Source organism: Pogoniulus pusillus, chromosome 1 (assembly GCF_015220805.1).
Source record: "Pogoniulus pusillus isolate bPogPus1 chromosome 1, bPogPus1.pri, whole genome shotgun sequence".
Taxonomy (NCBI): Eukaryota; Metazoa; Chordata; class Aves; order Piciformes; family Lybiidae; genus Pogoniulus; species Pogoniulus pusillus.
In genome coordinates this window covers 38723068-38743383 of record NC_087264.1, presented here as the reverse complement: position 1 = coordinate 38743383, position 20316 = coordinate 38723068, and the positions used below count along the sequence as shown (strand labels likewise).

General features: G+C 41.2%; 2 protein-coding genes across 4 annotated transcripts in view; one reads left to right on the top strand and one right to left on the bottom strand.

Moving 5' to 3' along the window:
• Positions 1-5467, bottom strand: part of PRORP (protein only RNase P catalytic subunit) — a 49423-nt gene extending 43956 nt beyond the window's left edge. The window contains exons 1-3 of the mRNA XM_064148823.1: positions 5352-5467; positions 3205-4776; positions 967-1014 (exon numbers count right to left, since the gene is read on the bottom strand). Coding sequence (XP_064004893.1) covers positions 967-1014; positions 3205-4202 — 1046 coding nt within the window. The 5' untranslated portion in view covers positions 4203-4776; positions 5352-5467. The remainder of the gene's footprint in view (positions 1-966; positions 1015-3204; positions 4777-5351) is intronic.
• On the top strand, positions 5182-20189 carry PPP2R3C (protein phosphatase 2 regulatory subunit B''gamma). 3 transcript variants are annotated; one of them, XM_064148838.1, is made up of 13 exons: positions 5182-5511; positions 6983-7110; positions 8223-8327; positions 8890-9002; positions 9775-9872; positions 11069-11139; positions 11836-11968; positions 13522-13577; positions 13651-13726; positions 14369-14505; positions 16104-16241; positions 18734-18793; positions 19489-20189. In XM_064148838.1, exons 1-13 carry the CDS (start codon positions 5253-5255, stop codon positions 19675-19677), a joined length of 1563 nt encoding a protein of 520 aa, XP_064004908.1. In that variant the 5' UTR covers positions 5182-5252; the 3' UTR covers positions 19678-20189. The 3 variants fall into 3 exon arrangements, with proteins under 3 accessions (XP_064004908.1, XP_064004921.1, XP_064004918.1); XM_064148848.1 differs by lacking the exon at positions 5182-5511 and adding an exon at positions 5530-5682; XM_064148851.1 differs by lacking the exons at positions 8890-9002; positions 9775-9872; positions 11069-11139 and having other exon boundaries at positions 5185-5511.
• Positions 20190-20316: the final 127 nt, after the last annotated feature.

Here is a 20316-nt window from a genome sequence, read left to right as displayed (position 1 = left end):
TGCTGGTTGCTTGGCAGAAGAGACCAACCCCCACCTGGCTACAGTCTCCCTTCAGATAGTTGTAGACAGCAATTAAGGTCACTCCTGAGCCTCCTCTTCTCCAGGCTACACAACCCCAGCTCCCTCAACCTCTCCTCATAGGGTTTGTGTTCCAGTTCCCTACACATGTGCTTCTATTTCAGAGTATGCAACATAGTATATTTCTATAAATCACAAAACCCCCTCACAGCCCATGGGGGACATTACTGTAATTACAGTATCACAGTATCATCAGGGTTGGAAGAGACCTCACAGATCAAGTCCAACCCTTTACCACAGAGCTCAAGGCTAGACCATGGCACCAAGTGCCACGTCCAACCTTGCCTTGAAGTGCCCCAGGGACGGCGACTCCACCACCTCCCCGGGCAGCACATTGATAGCTGCCAAACGCACAGAATTAAGTTCCAAATGCAAGAATATTAGGAACATGCATCCACATTATCCCTGTGAAAACCTCTAATGAGAACCATTTCATCTTCACTGAATATCAGGTGGGAATGGAGAAGCCTTACATATGTACAAACTAACTGGAGCATGTGTGAGTAGTATCACTTTTGTTCAAGAGGACATCCATTTACACACCAAAGCTTCTCCATTGTATATTGTGTTCAACAATAATATTATAAAGCCAATCAAATAATTCAGTCTAATTCCTAAACAGCAAATAAGACATCCAGTAAAATGGCAGCTACTTTTTTCTCTCTGTTTTTCTGTTTAGCATATCTCCTTTCCAAATATGCATGCAGGACCTTGTTTAATACACAAGAATTAGTTGGAAAGAGGAGTTTGAGAACTTAAATGCACACAATATAGATTGATATTCTTAGGGATTAAAATATGTTCATATAAAATGAAAGGGTTTTATTTATGGAAGAAGAGAGAATAATCAAGACAGCACCTCACTTTTAAACAGAACATTGCATTTACCTGTCTTTAATGTTGGTCAGGTGTCCTCTCCAGTTCCCTCCTGGTATACTAGAATGTAGAGAGGAAAAGATAAAAATATAATAAAGCCATTGGATTCTTATTTAAAATACCTGAATTACTGATAAGGAATAACTCTATTTTGGTCAACATTTAGCTATAAAAGATGAATTGATCATCTACCCTGCAAAGAAATCATACAAGACTCATACATCATTTAGTAAAATCTGAAAATATTATACAAAGAAACAGCACTTAACAACAGGCAGAGAATTAACTCCATCAGCCTCCTCAGTTGTAATATTTGGGAACAAGTAATCAGCCTCCACTGGCAATTTTTAAGTTACTGTCCTACACATTCAGAAACCAAATGGGAAAAGAGAAATCAAGACTTCTATGCAGATGTCATCCTGAGAAATTAAGAAACATGCTCATACCAAAATGCTGCATTAAGCCTTTTTAACTCCACATCACCGTCCTCATCACCACCACTACCAAAGCCACCATCAGGCTGGTGCAAATATTCCTTTTTGCTCATGCTATGCAAAAGAGAGTAAGTTACCCATTGCAACATGCAACTGCAGACAACTCTCTTTGCCACCACATCGATTATTGCACTCTGCACAATCATGCTTGCTGTGGGCTTTGGAATAACCATCCTGCTTCTCCCATTTCTCATGTTGATATCTAGCAGCTCTTTAGTTTTCTTACAAAGACAACAGAAGATATTGTGAACCTTTGCTGCATGCTCAGATCTCTCCATTGCTGGCTTTACCCACTACTAGAAATCAGAGCAAGTCTGCTCTGCAAGGAAAATATATTAAAAAAACCCCAAACCTAACACCTACTGATTCACATTAAATACTTCACTTCTGTGCTTACTTACTGGTTTCCTTTGTCACCAGAATTTACCTCCCAGTCTGCATTGTTCTGGAATATTAACAGTGCTAGTAATTATCAGACTCCATTTGTCTTTGGGAACGCCACATAAATGGCATATTTATTTTTCAGCCACCAGTAGCAAAAGGGACAGGCAGGTAAAAAATGAGCATTTTGGGTAAGCTCACAAATAAAATGCCAGAACAGACAACTGATCATCTTGCTTCATCCCTGTTTGTTTTTTCTTCACATCTGAAACACTACTGCCTCGAGGAAAACACTCAATGTTGATTCTAAAATCAGAGTCTACCACAGTGTTTCACAAATTGCTCTGACAGTCAAGCACACTATTACAGGTACAAGTAGGAGTTTGTCTAGCTTCAGCTTGCAGCACTGATTTGCCACTATATAAAGCCAACACATAGTTGTTCAACATACGCACTGCAGTCTCACCAGGGACTTAATACAGTGAGTGTCCTGCACACACAGTGCACACATATAAGTTAAGTCCTTCTCTGCTCACTGAGAAGATAGCACCCACAACAGATTTTCACCCACTAAACCAGTTCCCAACTGAAGCCTACTCTGCCTGCTCCTTTGCTATTCCTAGGAAAGAAAATAACTAGAGCACAGCAGTACAAAACTCTCTAGTGCATTCCCACAGCCATGTTTTCCATCCAAGCAGATGAACTTGTGAAACGGCTGTGTAGCTCACATAAACCAAAGTGATTAGTTTGCAGAAGTCACAGATGGGCTGACATTTAACAGTGGGCTCAAGTGAAGGACACTGCAAATGCAGCTTAATTACGTCTAATTTGCAGAATCTAACCATCACTACCCAATGAAAACCGCAACCTGTTAAATACTGTGATAAAACTAAGAGCCTATTAAAATTATTCATCACCTATTATTCTATACAAAGTCAACATTTAATCTTCTCTTAACCTAAGCTAAATTTGCTGCATCTTTCATTTAAAGAGAGAAACTATCTAATTTTCAAGCAACTTAGCACTTCTATCTTCCAACAGATTACAGGAAAACCCTCATACCTGTCAATATTCCTCATGTACCAACCTCAGAAAGAGATGAATTTGGCCATTTGAAAAAGCCATGGCCCATCATGATTTCCTACTCTCTAAACCAATGAATAATATTTAATTTTTTTCAAGAAAAGGTGAAATCAGTAAGAAAGTTACACACTAATTTGGAGCAAACATAAAACACATCTTTTTGTGGTGACACATCTCTCATGGAGAAACAACAACCAAAACGAGGTGTTTAAGGATCTTATTAGACTTGATCTGTAACATAATGTGAATACCATCCTCATGAATCGGAGTTTGCTACTGAAACATTATTTACCTTTCAAACCATTGCTTTATACTCTGCATAAATGTCTTGTGAGGGTATATTTGGTTGTCTCTCAAATAAAAGAGGATATCAAACATCTTTTTTTGTAACTCTTCACTTTTTATACCCCTGCTGAAGTCAAAAAAGGCCTGCAGGACATCCAAGGTGGGGGTCAAATCCTTATCCAGCATTTCATGGTAGAGTTCAAATGCAAGGTTCATATCTTGGTGACGGCTGGCTGCCTCGATACACGATTCATAGCTTGTCCTTGAGGGAGTCATAATCTTTTTGATCTCTTCCAAAAGAGTCAAGGCCATTCTCCATTGATCTGAATTACTCAGCCCCCTGATAAGAAGGTTGTAAGCTCCACTTTCTAAAATCTTAAATCTGATTTTCATGATATCATACATATCAAGGATTTCTGAAGTCTTCCCCTGCCGGACACACAATGCCAGGTATTTGACCAACAAACTATATGCAATGTCACCGCGGCTTTTTGCCACATAGGTCAGCAAGGACTTAGCCACATCAATGGGGCTGTTGCAACTGACCATACTGTTAAGCATCACATCTTCAAATATTTCAGGTGATGAAAAGCTTTCCCTCAGCCTGTTCCACTCCTCAGACTGCAAAGGCTTTTCTGGAGGCAGCAGCTTGGTAAACTTACGCCTTTTCAGAACATGACTTGCTAACTGCTTCTTTGGAGATGTATCAGAAGAAAAGTGGATTTTCCCTTCAGATATTTCCTTAGTGTCTTCATTCCACCTTTTTTTTAATTCAGAATCGATTTCAGACTTTTTCTTGGTAGGAAAGTCATTGGTTCCTTTAGGATCCACTGGTAATGCAGTGCTGGACGATGTCATAAAACTGAAATATCTGACCTTCTCCCTATTGGGGATGCTGAAACAGACAGCAAACAATTGTTGACATCTTGAAATAGGCCAGAACACACGACCTTTCCATAGCAACGCCTGAAAACCCTGCTGACTAGTTTGAGAAAAGAGTGCCATCACAGGAAGAAATTATTAGCTCACTGTAGCTACTGAAGTTGTAAAATGGAAAATAAAGTTTGCATGGGGGTGTTTATTATAAAAGTCCAAGGGCTGTCAAACTCTACAAGGTTCTGCTTCAAAACACTTGTTCTGTGAGTCCTTTCTCTTATGAAAGAAAGCTAAAACATTTTTTCATGAAAATCAATCTCTCAGACCGTGAGAGCATCCATCTGCAATGCAGGAATCTTTCTAGAGAAGATGCTTTTCAGGTTTGTAGCTTGTCATTCGTGTTTGCTCATTAAAGATGAGTACATTGTTGTACGCAGACAGGCAGCTCTGGCACAGCTAGGTGTTGTACGCAGACAGGCAGCTCTGGCACAGCTAGGTGTTGTACGCAGACAGGCAGCTCTGGCACAGCTAGGTGTTGTACGCAGACAGGCAGCTCTGGCACAGCTAGGTGTTGTACGCAGACAGGCAGCTCTGGCACAGCTAGGTGTTGTACGCAGACAGGCAGCTCTGGCACAGCTAGGTGTTGTACGCAGACAGGCAGCTCTGGCACAGCTAGGTGCTTTCATCCAAGTTAGAAGATTTCCTGAAAATAAAAATAACACCAAAACATCACAACCTGCACCGTGTTTTCCTGACATTCACATGCTAGCAAACACAAAGTCCAAGGTATCTCAACTGTTTTTAGGTGAGGAATCCAGTCCTGATCCCTCAGGGAATCTCAACACGAGATGCCTGCCTTGGAATACCTCATACCTTTTCACCTGAGGCAAATTTCTCGTTTATTTGTTTCCCCAATTACAAATTCTGGGTAACAGTGCTGCCAAAGATGCAAAGCAACACCACTGTCAGGAATTACAGGAAAATCCCACTTAAATATTAGGTTAGAAGCGCAGTTACCAGGAGTTTCACCGGCAGACGGCGGGCAACAGCTCACCAGGAGTCTCCCGCAGCACCTCACGTCCCTGGCACTGTACCTGACCAGGCCCGGCCCCGTCCCTCTACACTACAGCTCCCAGTGCACGTAGCGGCCCTACCCTCAGAGCGCACTGACGACTGGGAATGGTTCTCTCTCCCTCTGTCCCCTCTTTACCCTGCCGGAGCGTAATGGAGCGCAATTTCGGGGAAAGCTACGTCCTTACGGCTCCGGGACGAGCCTACCTCACTCCATGTGCGGCGGCCGTGGACGACGTGACGCTACGAGATGCCGGCAGGGGAACGCGGACCGCAGAGGCTACCCCGCGGCAGCCGGGACGCTCCCCCCGCGGCGGCCCGGCAGCCCGCGCGCCCGGCCGCGAACCAATGGCGCCTTCCCGCGCAGGTCAGCCGGTGACGTGGGAGCGGGTGCGGTTGCTCCGCCGTACCGGCTGAGGGCAGGCCGCTCCGGCGCTCGGTCGCGGCTGCAGCACGGCGCGCGGCGGCTGGGACGGCCGGTGCCGGGACATGGACTGGACGCGGAGCCTGCGGGGCCGCCTGGCCGCCCGGCGCGCCCGTGAGTGCCCCGGGGGTGGCCGGCAGCGGCCCTCGCCGCGGAGTGCTGGGGCCAGCCTGGCAAGGGGGAGGGAGGCGAGCTGTCGTGAGTGAGCGCGGCCACGAGTGCCCGCAGGAGCCGCCGGGGTGCGGGGTCTGTCCGGTCGGGGCGGTGGAAAAGTGTCGGCGTTTCTGGTGTTGCTTTAGTTCCACATATACAGGCTGCCGCGGCGACCAGACACAGCTTTGAGAAACAGGCACCTTCATTTTAGGGGTCAGCCGCAGCGGGGGCGGGCCCGGCAGGAGAACAGTGACTGAGGGACCTGGGGTTGTGCAGTCTGGGTAAGAGGGGGCCGAGGGGAGACCTCTCTACGACTACCTGAAACGCAGTGGTAGCGTGGTGGGTGTCAGTCTCTTCTGCCTAGTAAGTGGTGTGATGAGAGGAAATGGCGTCAAGTTGCATCAGGGGACAAGGGGAGGTTTAGATTGGGCATTAGAAACTTCTTCACTGAAAGGGTTACTAAACACTGGAATAGGCTCCTCGGTGAGGTGGTTGAGTCCCCATCACTGGAGGTTTTTAACACATAAATGTGATGCAGAGGGGCATGGTTTAGTACCAGACTTGGTATAGTTAGTGCTTGGACTCAGTGATCTTAAAGGTCTTTTCCAACCCAAAGAATTCTGATTCTGTGAATGCTTAGGAGCCATGTGGCAGTTGGTGCTGTGGGGGCTATAGCACATGCCCCTGTGACAGCATTAGTCAGAAGTGACCTCCCAGAGAGCTTGTGCAAGTGTATAATCATAGAGCTGTGGAACGGCTTGGGTTGAAGGGGACCTTAAAGATTATCTAGTTTCAACAGCCCTGCTACAGGCAGGGATGTAGATTGCCCAAAGTCCCATCCAGCCTGGCCATGAAACACTTCCAGTCAGTGCTGTGGTACTCCCTGAATATACTTAGTGTTACAGAGTGAAAAGTGATTTTATGCTGCTGCTCGCAGTGAGTAGCTTTTTAAACACTTGTGAAAGAATAGTGCTGCAGCTTTGTCAGTTGTAACCATGTGTCTGTTACACTGCCTACCCTACAGAGATCAGGGGGGTGCAGTTACTGAAAGAGGTGGTTTTACATAGTCAAATAGAATGCATATGTGACACACTCACTGCATCTGTAGTATAATTTATGTGATTGTGTTTCATTCCCCCCCTAATTTTTGTGTTTCTAAACTGCATATCTATATAAGGCTCAGCATTAACTCATTTTTTTCAAGACCCTTGCTACATTAAAGCTCTCTTTGAAACACACGTTAAATTTCTGTATTAATCAGCCAAAAAAAGTGAACAAGAGCTGAAAGATGAAGAAATGGAATTGTTCACAAAGTATTACATGGAGTGGAAAGGAGGAAGGAAAAGTGGCAGTACATCATATACAAACATACCACGATTTTACTACAGGGTAAGTGAAGTATCCAGATAAACTTCAACAACGGGCTGTTCTGTGTTACACAAAAAGTTCTTGGTCAGAAGGACACTTCAGCTTCAGAAGCTTAAGCAGATGGAATGATGTGGGTTACTAGGCATTGTATAGCTGTGGATTTCAGCAGTCATAAATAATTACTAAACATCTTGTCAGAAGCCCTGAACTAATTTGCTAATCAGGCAGTGGGCCTGGCTGTTTACTACAGGTAGAAAGTCCTTTTTCAGGGAAACCTGTTGTAACTAAGTTTTGACATACCAGTGGTATAAATGTGTAACTTCCTGGTTCTGTTTAGATGTGCTAGGATGCTGATTCATGAGAAAGATGGGTCATTGGTCTTGCAGGCATAAGATAGAGGCCTGTTTCCTGCATCATCCATCGGTAATGCTTGGTTGGGCAACTTAAGTGTGAGATGAATCAGACTGGGATGGGGGAATATGGGAGTACAAGTTTGGCATCTCGGTATTGCTGCCACTTGTCACCTTGACCAATTGGCTGCTGTCTAGTGGTACATGGTCCCATATTTCTCAGCATCATGATTTTCTGCCAATTAAGTTCTCAAAATACCTCTGTTTTAGTTGTTGAATACATATGCAGTCATCCAAGTTCTGGTAGTGCTGTGCAGTTGGGATATAAACATTGGCAGAATTTTCATACTAAGTATTCCATCTGTTTTGTTGACCAAAACTCTTGAGAATGTGACCTACCGCAAAATACACAGTGCCACTCTCTCCTGAGTAAAATCAGAGTGGCAGATGTATTTCATGTGACCTCTCCTACCTTGTAGCTGGGTGCACTTGCTGGACAGGATAGGTTATCAGCTAGGAGGTAGATCTCCATCTCTCACATTAAAAGTGTCCTGATTTAAGTTAAGTGCATCAATACTGAAATAATTTGAGACGGTATGGAAGTGATACCCCCATAGAAGAAGTAGATTCCATACAGCATTCTGGTAAACAATTTGCTATTTTCTGACAAGTAAACAGCTGCATCATAGTGTGCACATCAGGACTACCTTAGAGTACTCACTAGATGTGTAGTTTTTTAATTATACCACTGTACAAAAATTAAAATGCCACAATGTTTTTTAGTTGCCAGCTGAAGATGAAGTCTTGCTTCAGAAATTAAGAGAAGAATCTAGAGCAGTCTTTCTGCAAAGAAAAAGTAGAGAGTTGTTGGATAATGAAGAGCTGCAGGTAAGAAAATATTTTCTGTATGCCTCCTGATGGCTTCTGAGGAGACTTTTTCTCTCTGCTGAGTTTTTCTGCTGAGTTTGTCTCCTGTCTGTCCAGAGAGCATTGTGGCAAGGTGCTTGGTATTTGGGCACATTGACTGGTTGTGAATTGCTGGCTAAAGCTGCAGTGCTGCATAGCCTTGAGCTGAAAACGTTGGTGTAGAGCTTCCTCATTGTGATGTCTGTGTCAAACCTGTCAGGGTTAAATCAATGCCTTCTGGTTTTCCTACACATTCCAACAATTTCCCTAGATGGTCAAGAAGAAGAAATAGGTTCTGTTTGCATACCACTGAGAGACTCTAAAGAAGGCTGAGATGATTACAGTGCAAAGACAAAAGGGATGTGACTTTGGAAATTCTAAGTGACTGAGAGTGTGTGTTTAATGCTGATTCAGAGCAATAACATGGCTGCATGGATGATGCAAACTGGTTAACTGGGTTAACCATTTCTTAGATGTTCTGTCTTAAGCACATTGGCATCTCTAAAAGAGATACCTCCTTAACCAGACATAAATGTCTCTTAAGAATCTGTGGTTTCTACTGGACAAACATCAGACATTACCAGTGATTGGGGAAGAAGCGATGATCAACTATGAGAACTTCTTGAAAGTTGGTGAAAAAGCTGGACCTAAATGCAAGTAAGGCTTTCTTCTCTTGAGTGTGCTTATTTTGGGTGCTGTAACTTTCAGTTGCTAACACAGATGGAAACAGTTTCATGGTGTGAGAAAATCATTCCCATGTAGCTATTGATGAACTTTAGTTGCTGTGTTGTCTTGCATCTCTGAAGGAGCTTTTGATAGATGTGTCTGCAAAAGGATACCACATCCTTTTGAAGAAGAAATTCTTACCAGCATGAGTATTTTTATGATGTTAGTGATCAGCATATGGCACATTTTGTATTTTAAGAGGAAATAAAGTTTTCAGTAATACTGCCCAACCTTCCCTAATTTGATGGAAAATTTCTTACCCGGTGTCCTGTGTACAGCATGCAGTGAATATTCCTTATTTATGCACCTATTGGAGACTGCTCTTGTGCACATAGGTTTGTGATTGAATTTTGGGCAGAAGCAGGTTAGTTCTCAGTGCTGCCTGTTACATGTGCATCATTATTAGAAGATTGGAAGCTACCAAATGCTTGTAATAAAGAGAAGTGAGATTGATTGAATGACAGCTCTCGAAACACCCATGACACTGTCATGAGCAGCAAAGCCAGCTGCCTACTTTTTATTTAGTTTATGATTGTTACTTGGTAGGATGCCACTTGATGTGTAGTAAATTAATGGTTTTGAGTAAACAGAACACATTCTTTGTTGTTAAAACAGTATTTTAATGTGTCTGTAAGTTTTGGATATAGTAACTGGATCTGTCAGTATTCAGATGCATAGAAGCAAGACTGTTTATGTTTTACAGGCAGTTCTTCACAGCTAAGATCTTTGCTAAATTACTCCATAATGATCCTTATGGAAGGATATCTATCATGCAGTTTTTCAATTATGTCATGAGAAAAGGTTAGTTGATGCATTTTCTGTATTAATGAGAAGTTGCTTTACTTTCAAGGCTATTTTAAACTTCCTTAATCACTTGCTGTCCTCTTCAACAGCAGTGAGATCTAGCTCTTAATTGCTAACGCTGTGTTTCTGGAGACTTGGGTTTTTTTGGGGGGTTCCTAGGATGTGGGAATTCATCCTGTGTCTGAAATCCAACCTCTCAGCCAGAGATAACGCTGACTTGTTTGTCAGGTATCTTGTCATTCTGATAGCCCTTATTCAGGCAGTGCTGTGAAGAGCATTCCCTGAATTAATAATTTTATGATAATTAAAAGTAATATTTTGTGGGATGCTTGGCTATAGCTGCAGCAATCTGACAAACAATCTGTATGACACATTGTGCAGCTGGTTCCCTGTACACAGGGAAAATGTGCTGCTACATATCTCTTAAGTCATCAAGAGAGAATGAATCCATATGATTCCATTTGCCATACAAAATATGGTGTCTGCTCAGTTGTTTTTCACATCCAAGTATTATCACAGAATTATTGAGGCTGGAATAGACCTCTGAGGTTGGAAGGGACCATAGAGATCATCTTCTCCAGCCTCCCTGCAATGGGCTTCTCACTTAGACACTGTTGCTCAAGGTTTCATCCAACCTGGCCTTGAACACACACAGGGAGGAGGCATCCACAACCTCCCTGGGCAGCCTATTCCAGAGTCTCACCACTCTAATACTGAAGAACCTCTTTCTAAGAGCCAGTCTAAACCTGCTCTCCTTCAGCTTAAAACCATTCCCCCTTGTCCTATTGCTAGACATCCTCATGAAAAGTCCCTCTCCACTTTTCCTTTAGTATCCCTTCAGGTATTGGAAGGCAGCTCTAAGGTCCCCTTGGAGCCTTCTGTTCTCTAGGCTGAACAACCCCACTCCTTTAGCCTATTCTCATAGCAGAGATGTTCCAGCCCTTGGATCATCTTTGTAGCCCTCAGCAGTCTTGACTGCAAGCATGCTTGTATCACCACTGACTCTCACTAGCTTAGAGACCAAAATGGTGTTTTGGATGTTACATACTGAGGTTTTGGTTTAATCTCAGAAAAATGGGAATTGGAGGCACTTAAATATCAAACAGTGCCTTGTGGCCTTTCAAATAACTTCAGATTTTGGTGCAATCTCAAAAAAACCTCTCAGTGTCTTGCATTGTCTTTCTGTTTTACAGTATGGCTTCATCAGACAAGAATAGGTCTCAGTTTATATGATGTGGCAGGACAGGGTTACCTCAGAGAATCAGTAAGTAAATTCTGGATTAATTAAATGTTTATCTACTCAAAAAAAACAAAGCATCAGAAGGGCTCCAATTTTCTTCTCATCTTCTGTCCTGAAAGCTTGTATTGTAGTCTAGAATTGGAGTGGGCACGTTTGTTTGGATAAAAGCAATCTCTATTCTAGAGTTTTGGTGGTGAGAGCTCTGCTAGCGTCTTTAACATAGTTAATTCTCTGAGAAGGACCAGAGGTATGAAGGTTTCATGTCATTAGTGCTTTGCTAGATTGAGTAGGATATAGCAGCAATCACTAAAAAAGGGTGACTAGGGTGGGTCTTGAATTACATTTCATGGGTTCTAACAGGAGTTAATCTAGAATAAATACAAAGGTTGTCGTTACTACTCTATAAAGACTATTCAGCAATAGGGTAATCCAGTTATGCATTGATACTTGAAAAAGGTACTGTTGTATGCATTTCTATTTACATGTAAATGTCATCTACTTTATAAATCATTCTGCTTTATTTGCAAGACTGTTTCAGTCATGGCATTGCATGGAGACATGCATGGACACAGAAACTTTTTTTACCTGCTTTCATGCGTTTCCCTGCACGGTTGCAAGATTATGTTTTTTTTTTAAGTACACTCAAAAGCCAGGGTGGAATATAGCAAACATGCAACAGTAGTGGTGTTTGAAGCTTTTTTTTGTCTGTTAACTCTGCAGGATTTAGAAAACTATATTTTGGAACTCATCCCTACTTTGCCACAACTGGATGGTTTAGAAAAGTCCTTTTATTCTTTCTATGTCTGCACAGCAGTTAGAAAGTTCTTCTTCTTTCTGGATCCTCTCAGGACAGGTAAGTCCACGTTTTGAAAATTCTAAAGATGTAGGAGTGTTTTCACTTTTAAAATGTTTCCAGCAAAGCTACTTGTGTTTTAAAGTAGTGTGTAGGCTTTTGTTCAGCAGCCTTGTATTTGAAGACTAATCTCTCTGGAACTATGTGGGTGTGTATATGTAATACTTGTATAAATACCATGAGTATCAGCATGGGTCTAATAATCTACAGATAAGGATTGTCTATGATGGGTGCAGATCAGTTGTGGTACTGTGAAGTTACGTAGAAACTGGCAAGATATTATTTAATCTAATAATCTACAGCTAAAGATTGTCTATGATAGATGCAGGTCAGTTGTGGTACTGTGAAGTTACATAGAAACTGACAAGATATTATTTAATAGTCTACAGCTAAGGATTGCCTATGGTAGATGCAGGTCAGTTGTGGTACTGTGAAGTTACGTAGAAACTGATAAGATATTATTTAATAATCTACAGCTAAGGATTGTCTATGATAGATGCAGGTCAGTTGTGGTACTGTGAAGTTACATAGAAACTGACAAGATATTATTTAGTAATCTACAGCTAAGGATTGTCTATGATAGATGCAGGTCAGTTGTGGTACTGTAAAGTTACGTAGAAACTGACAAGATATTATTTAATCCTAATGTACTGTTAGTGGTAGCTAACTTTTTAAGTGTTGTGGGTGAATAAAAAACACAGCAACTAGCAACAGGCTGCTTGGCAGAACATCCACAGAGCTATGGAAATGCTCTGGAGTGCTAATTGTGATGTGCATCTGTGATTAAATTTGTGTGCACCACGTAAAGGCATTAGAAAGGCTTTGCAGCTCTGGCTGCAAATCCTTACTACGGACGTAGCTCCCTCAGACGACAGTTTGCTTTTTTGTATGCCCCTGATTTAAGTCACAAACCATGTGTGTATTCGAGCTGTATCGGAGCTGTATGGGCAGTAGCCTCTGGCAGAGGTAATTACAAAGACACAGGGGATGTGTGTGTGAAGTGATAATGCCGTTATTTTGCACAGCTACTTGTGCAGCAGTGTGCATCAAAGTTACGACAGCAGAAGTGCACCTTAGCTCTCTCACATCAATAGTTTCTGAGGGTGTAAAAACATTGCTTCAGATACTGTGTTACTACAACAAATGTTTTAAGCATGCTTTTTCATTTCTCATTTCACATGTTGAACACTCACATTAGGTAATGGTTGGGCTTAATGATCTTAAAGGTCTTTTCCAACAGAAATTATTCTAATTTTCTGGCTTTTAAGGCTTCAAGGTAACTCCTCTTCTGCTAGTATCAGGCTAGTTTTATTCAGTTGTTTTAAAAGCTGTTTTTATCTTACCTCAAATTACAGCCTTATCCTTGATGTTAGAAATCAAGGGGGTTTTGATTTTGCTTTGTTGTTTTGGTGTTTGGTGTGGTGTGGTTTTTTTTTGTGTTTTTCTATTCAGAATACTTCTTTCTTAAATAGAACCACACCGAAATGAGAGCAGTCAAAGGGATATGTTGGCTTGGCAATTGTTAAAATGTGTTTTCCTTTTCTTCCTTCCAGGAAAGATAAAGATCCAGGATATTTTAGCTTGCAGCTTCCTGGATGACTTACTGGAGGTAAAGGTCTCTTAGCTTATGCTGTTGTATTTTAGTTTACACTTTCTGAACTCTAACTTTCTGTTTCACTTAGTTAAGGGATGAAGAGCTTTCTAAAGAAAGTCAGGAAACAAACTGGTTTTCTGCTCCTTCTGCATTAAGAGTTTATGGTAGGTTCCTTTATGTAAACACACTTTTCTTTTTTTGAGTCCTTTCTGCCTGGTATGACTTAGTCTTGTTCTTAGTGTTATTTTTCCTTGTTTTTCGTTGTTGTTTTTTTAATTTTTTTTTCCTCTTTGAATCCTTCAGATAATTAATAATTGCACCTCTTGCAGCCATCCTATCAGTACATCTGTCTGACTTTTTTTATGGTTTCAGTTCTCCACTGTCACTCTTTACAATGGTTTTATCCCCTGTCATTTTATGCTGTTTGCACAGGGTCCAAGGCTTCTCTGTAACCTTCTCTTTTGACTTTTCATACTCCTGCATCACCTTTAGCAATTTTTTCCATGCTTTTCATACAGATCTGTTTAAGATGACAGGCTCTTAGCCTTCTGCTCCTTTCTCTGTATACAGAGCCTTTACTTAGAGCAGAACCATTAACACCTCGTTAAGGGAATTCCCCTTCCTCTCCATGTTCTGTGTTCATTTGTGATGCTCTATGACTATTATTGTGGATCTAGCATATTCCCACTTGACTGTATTAATTTTATAATGAAAATTTAATGTTAAATGTGGTAAATTTTCTTTATTGAAACGATTCTTTGGTGGTATAAGTATGTTATATTTTGCCCTTTTTATCTCCTTCCTAGGCCAGTACTTAAACCTTGATAAAGATCACAATGGTATGCTCAGCAAGGAAGAGCTGTCCCGGTATGGAACAGGGACTCTGACCAACATATTTTTGGATCGTGTCTTTCAGGAATGCTTAACTTATGATGGTGAAATGGTAATCACACATTTTCACTTTATTCACAATATTGGGATGGAAAATGTCTCATAATCAGTGTCTTTAAAGAGCAGCCTGAGGTAAATCAACTTCTCTTTATCGCTGTGCACACAGATGACCACACAGCAGGTTAAAAAAATTAAAATTAATATAAAGCCACACTGTGGTTGTCTTGCTGTTAAATCAGTGTGGCTTAAAGGCAAGTTCTTCATTTGAAAAGCAGAGGTCATAGAAAATCCAGACAGTCTAGGATAAAGCTTCTTGTAGGCTTGAAAACAAAATGCACATTGAAAAAGTACGTAGATGTTAGCAGTGCATTTTAGTTACAGGAAGTGCTTTAAAAAGAGACAAAAACAAGTGGCACACTTGAGACCAGTGCAAGATAACTAACCTGTTGTGGACTTCAAGGAGGCTTGGATGGGGATTTTTTTGTTGTAAGCTTTCCCAGGCTGTGAAAAATGGGAAATCTAACTGAACTAGAGGTAAAATAAAAACTTTTATCTGTATTATTTTGAAAGCTCTACTTCATGTGTTGCTGCTGTTGACTGGCACTGTGGTAAAGGGTTGGACTTGATGATCTGTGAGGTCTCTTCCAACCTTGGTGATACTGTGATACTGTGATACATTCAGATGGCTGAACTCTAATAAATGACAAATTCACCATCAGGTCCTTCTGCTGTATTAGTTTTTTGTAGAATCACAGAATCACTGAGGGCATTGCCCTTTCCTAGACTTACAACAGTAGGTCTGTCTCAGCCTTGTGCAAGGGAGACTAGAACAAGACCTGGCATTCAGATGTGCTGAGTTAGAGACGAGACATGACCTTTCTTGACTTGCCAGCTAAGCTCTTCCTGACGGAGCTGATGCTGTCAGCAGCCATTGCTGCAAGGGCATGTTGCTGCTTTTGTGTTCAGCTTTGTGGCTCATCAGGACTTCCAGGTCCATGTGTGCAAAACTGCTTTTCTGACCAGTTTGCCCCCAGCATGCACTGGTGCATGGGGTTATTCCTCCCCAGATACAGAATTTTGCATTTCATTTGACAAGGCTCCTCTCAGCCCAGTCTGTCAAGCTCTGTCTGAGTAGCAACACAGCTCTGGTGTTTAAGGTAAACGAGGGTTATTTTATACATAGGATTGAGGAATTTCTGTCCTTGTCACAACTACATCTTAATCAGGAAACCAAGAATCAGTACTAGTGAAAAATGAAGTTCACTGCTAATGGTAGGTTTACTGCCACTGGATGTTTGATTTGTGGTAGTGAAAGCTTTTGTAGATGGCCTTTCTTCACCAGTTGGATGTGCTCATCAGTCTAAAGATGTATTGAACATTGTTTTAAAGTGTATATATAGCATTTTTAATTTGAATTTGTGCTTGAAATCCTATTTTACCTCTAAAATAGCAGGATTTTCCTATCACCAGTCGACAGAAACTAACTTTCCTCTTCATGTTGGTTTCAGCAGCCATTTTTGTATTTCATGTTGTCTTTGTCAGAAAATAGACTGATCCCCTACAACAAAAGAGCTGCCAATTATACATTTCCTGCTTACAAAATCAATTTAGAAAGAAGATTGTAATAAACATGATTGTATCTACTTTTAGGACTATAAAACCTACCTGGACTTTGTGCTTGCATTAGAAAACAGAAAGGAGCCTGCAGCTCTGCAATATATTTTCAAACTGCTTGATATAGAGAACAAAGGATACCTAAATGTCTTTTCCCTTAATTATTTCTTTAGGGTAAGTCTCTTTATACAGGTAGGCCATTTTCTGTGTTTATAGTGTTACAGCCTGTGTGCTTCTGCATGTGAATCTGCAGGGAATCACTTTAAATTACCAGTACCCGCTGGGAGTCTGCTAAGTACTTCTAAGAAGATTTTAAAATACTGAAGAAAAAAAATTTCCAAAACTTGGAAAGAATTCAAAAAGATCTTTTCAAGAGTCTATCTGCAGTGGAAATGAACTGGTTTGATTTAATTTATGAAAAATACTTCTATTGATTTAAAAAAAAAACCCAACACACAAACAAAAACATATAAACTGAAATTGTCCTGAAATTGCCTAATCATTACCTGTTAAAATCTCTTAGAATGGTTGTAATTGGTTATTGCCCATGGTTTTAATTTCCACTGTAATCCTAAAATTCAGTAGAAGTAATGAAAATAATGAAATGAAGAATTGGGGCCCGTAGAGCTGTGACATTTTTTTCATTCACTTTATTGATTGCAAAAAGCTCTCCTTTTTTTTTTCATTTTCTGTAAGTTTGTCCCCATAATAGGTATAAAATAAGCTTGAACTTTTATGTTGCTGATAAATTAACCTAAGGCTTGTAAAGTCTTCCCTCTGGATTGTGGTTTGTGTTGTTGGGTCTTTGTTCTGGTTTATGGTGCTCTTGGATTGAAGGTATGGGGCATGAATGTTTTGTTGTTTTGTCTTAGTTGTTAATATATACTTGAGGTGACTTGGGGAGTGTCGTGTAGTAGAATAATATTTTTGCTGTGGATGGTTTAGGCTGAGTTAGGAGGGTGGAATGAACCTCTTAGAAGTCACCTACTCAAAGCAGAGCTTTGGTTAGGTTGAGTTGCTCAGGGCCTTGTCCAGGTGAGTTTTGGGTGAGAAGGGAGACTCCTTCTCTTTAGGCAACGTGTTGCTGGGTCTGACTACTTTGATAGAGAAGACTTTTCTGCCCTCATCTTTTCTCCTATCACTGTCTAATTAGAATGCCTCCTGCTGCAGTCAGCATCTACTGCCTCTTGCCCTCTCACTGCATGTCTCCTATAAGAGTCTTGTTATGTTGTCTCTAACCTCCTGCTAGGTAGTTGAAGATAGTAATTAGATTTCCCTCACTATCCCATCCTTCTGTTCTCCTATTGAATTAATCCCCATCTCAAGCCTTTTCACTCAGCTGTGCTGTGCTTTAGCCCAACAGTTAGTGGGTTCCCACTGGTTTGTCAGTGTCTCATAAAGAGGAGGCCAAAACTGTGAGGCTTCAAAATTCAAGTTAATCTTCTTGTGCAGCAAGACCTCCAGCACCACCTCCTGCCAAGCTGCTTCTAGCTGGCTGGCCCCTAGAGCATACTGCTACAGGGAATTATTGTGCTGCAGATGCAGGCAGGATTTTTCTGTGTGACTGTTGAACTATGTCATAAACTTAGTTTAGTAGTTGTAGCTGTGTCATACTCTTGATGGGCAGCCGTTGGGCCAAGACATGGCAATGGTCCTAGAGAAATTACGCAATGACTCATCTCTTCTCTCCCTGCTTTTACAGCTCACCATTACCACCACTTTCTTTACTTCTGTTCATGTGGCAGTAGGATTCAGGGAGGCCAGGAACCACATCAGCTGTCTCTGACTGTGATTTTAATAAAGGGTGTTAACTTACAGGGTTACATTTAACAAAACCATGGATTTCAGTGTTGTCATAGTACATAAATGACTCCAATATGACAGCAATTCAAGAAGGTCAGTCTGCAGGTCAGTCTGCATGATCTACTGTGGCATAGCAGCCTGCATTTACATGCTTACTCTATGGCTTAAGTTACTGAAAAGATTCCTTGCCTAGAGATGGATGTACTTGATCGTACTCCCAAAATGTGTCCCTCCTCTACCATTTGGAAAGAGAATGTGCTAAGTACTCCTTGGATCCAAAGCAGGTCCTTTGGACTCTAAATAATTGCTACCCTAAGTGTGGTTAGATCTGCACCTAGAGAGGCTGTGCTGGTACTGCTGTGCTAACAAGATTGTATAGCTTGTGCTAGGCAGTCTTTTTCTTAGTTGTTATTTGCAGGCAGAGGTTTGGTGATGCAGCTGTTTAGTTCCTTCAGTATAGTACTATTTAATAGTGGGCAATACTCTTGCTCAAAACAAGAAATGCCCATCTAGAGAGCTGGGAGAATCCTTGCATACATGGATAGATGCTCAAATAGACAAACGCACATTTCCCTCCCATTTGTATCTGATCAGCCAGAATAAAAGCTCCACTTTCAAAGTAACTGGAAGTGTGAGTTGCCACATTGCTGTCTCTCTCTGCTGGCTGGTCTTTTCCCTTATTTCTTTCCTTTTGCTGTATTTCACACTTCTGGTTTGAGTGTATTACTACACTCAAACCTTAGGCTTCAAATGATAATATTCAAGTGTCTGCGTGTCCCATTCACAGAGCACTCAAACACTGGTCATAATGAAATTTGGGTTCTTAGGTACTACCTATTCCTAACTTTTCCATTTTTCTCTAGGCTATTCAGGAACAAATGAAAATCCATGGACAAGAACCAGTCTCTTTTCAGGATGTCAAGGTTAGTGTTACTGAATCGAGTACTGTGTGAAATACTTAAATGAGCATTTCTTAGTTGACTTCTGTCTTACTGTAGTTTCTAGGCTGTTGTGTATTTATTTACTTGCTGTATATTTATTCACCTTCCTTACTGTCTCTTGTCCCACTGGTAGGTTTGAAAATGTCTTAGTATTCAGTACTAACTCTGTAACTCTGGTGGGCAGTGTTCTGGTAGCTTTTTTAGTAAGAGACAAAGTACTACATATTGGTGTGCCTTAACACTTGAAGATACTTGGTGTGTTTATGGTTCAGGATCATCCATTGGAGGTGAGGCAGGCTGCTGACTGGAAAATTACCCATTTCTAAAACTGTTACTGCCTACTTCACATTTAACAGGGTTTGCACTTAAAAATACAAGAGCTTCTATAAAACCTATATTGTAGGAGCAATCAGACTTTCATGTTGCCGCTTTGAGGCCAAAGCCTCTCTAGAGAAACAAATTCTTATTTGAGATGTGGGAGCTGAGCACACTGCTCCTATCTGTAGCCAGTTATTGTGGTTTGTATGTTAAATGGTTTGGGATGTAACAGCTTTTGTGTGTGTGTGTAAATGGGTGTGAGTGGCACTAGTTGCCCAATGATTATGCTATAAAGCAGCCATTATTCTCCTCACTAATGTGTGTGGTGTTTTTTCTCAAGTTCGCCTTTTCTTTCCTAGGATGAGATCTTTGATATGGTGAAGCCTAAGGATCCTTACAAAATCTCCCTTCAAGACTTAATCAATAGCAGTCAAGGAGACACTGTTACCAGCATTCTCATAGATCTGAATGGGTTCTGGACGTATGAGAACAGAGAGGTCCTGGTGGCGAGCGACAACGACAGCACTGCTGATGTTGACGATACATGACTTTTGAATAGGATCAGTCTGTACCTATAGAGAGATCTCAATGTGGTTCACCAGCTGTTGGAAGCTGGAAACATTCATCATCTGAATCAATGCCTCTTCCCTTCCCCCTCTCCACTCTCCTAGAATATAAAATGTGGTATGCACAGGAATTGCAGAACTCACACCTGAAACCAAAAGAAAGGCAAGTGGTGGTGAAGAGACAAAAATTACCTTTTTTAATATAAATAAATATTTTATGATGTTTGGCTTGTGTACCAAGCCCCATTCTTACTTGAATATGCTGTTCTATCATGTGACTTCACCCTGAAAGGATGTGGTTCTGAGTATGTTTCAGCAGTGTGTCCTGCTTAACCATCCCAAGCTTCCCATGGCTTTCTGTATGGCTTCCTCTAATGACAGCACCACGGAGCTTCCTGTTGTAAAGGAAGAAGTCTTTGGTAAGAGGTAAGGAGTTCAGGCCTTTATTTTCTGTGTGTCCACCTCTAAGTAACTAATAAATAAGTTGCTAACTATTGAAGTGACTGGAGAGATTCATTAACAGAAATTAAACTGTACCAGCTTTAGGTCTAGTTAAAACTATGCCAAATGTCTGTATAAAGGCTTTCACCAGCTTAACCTTCTGTCTAAGCATTGAGAAAC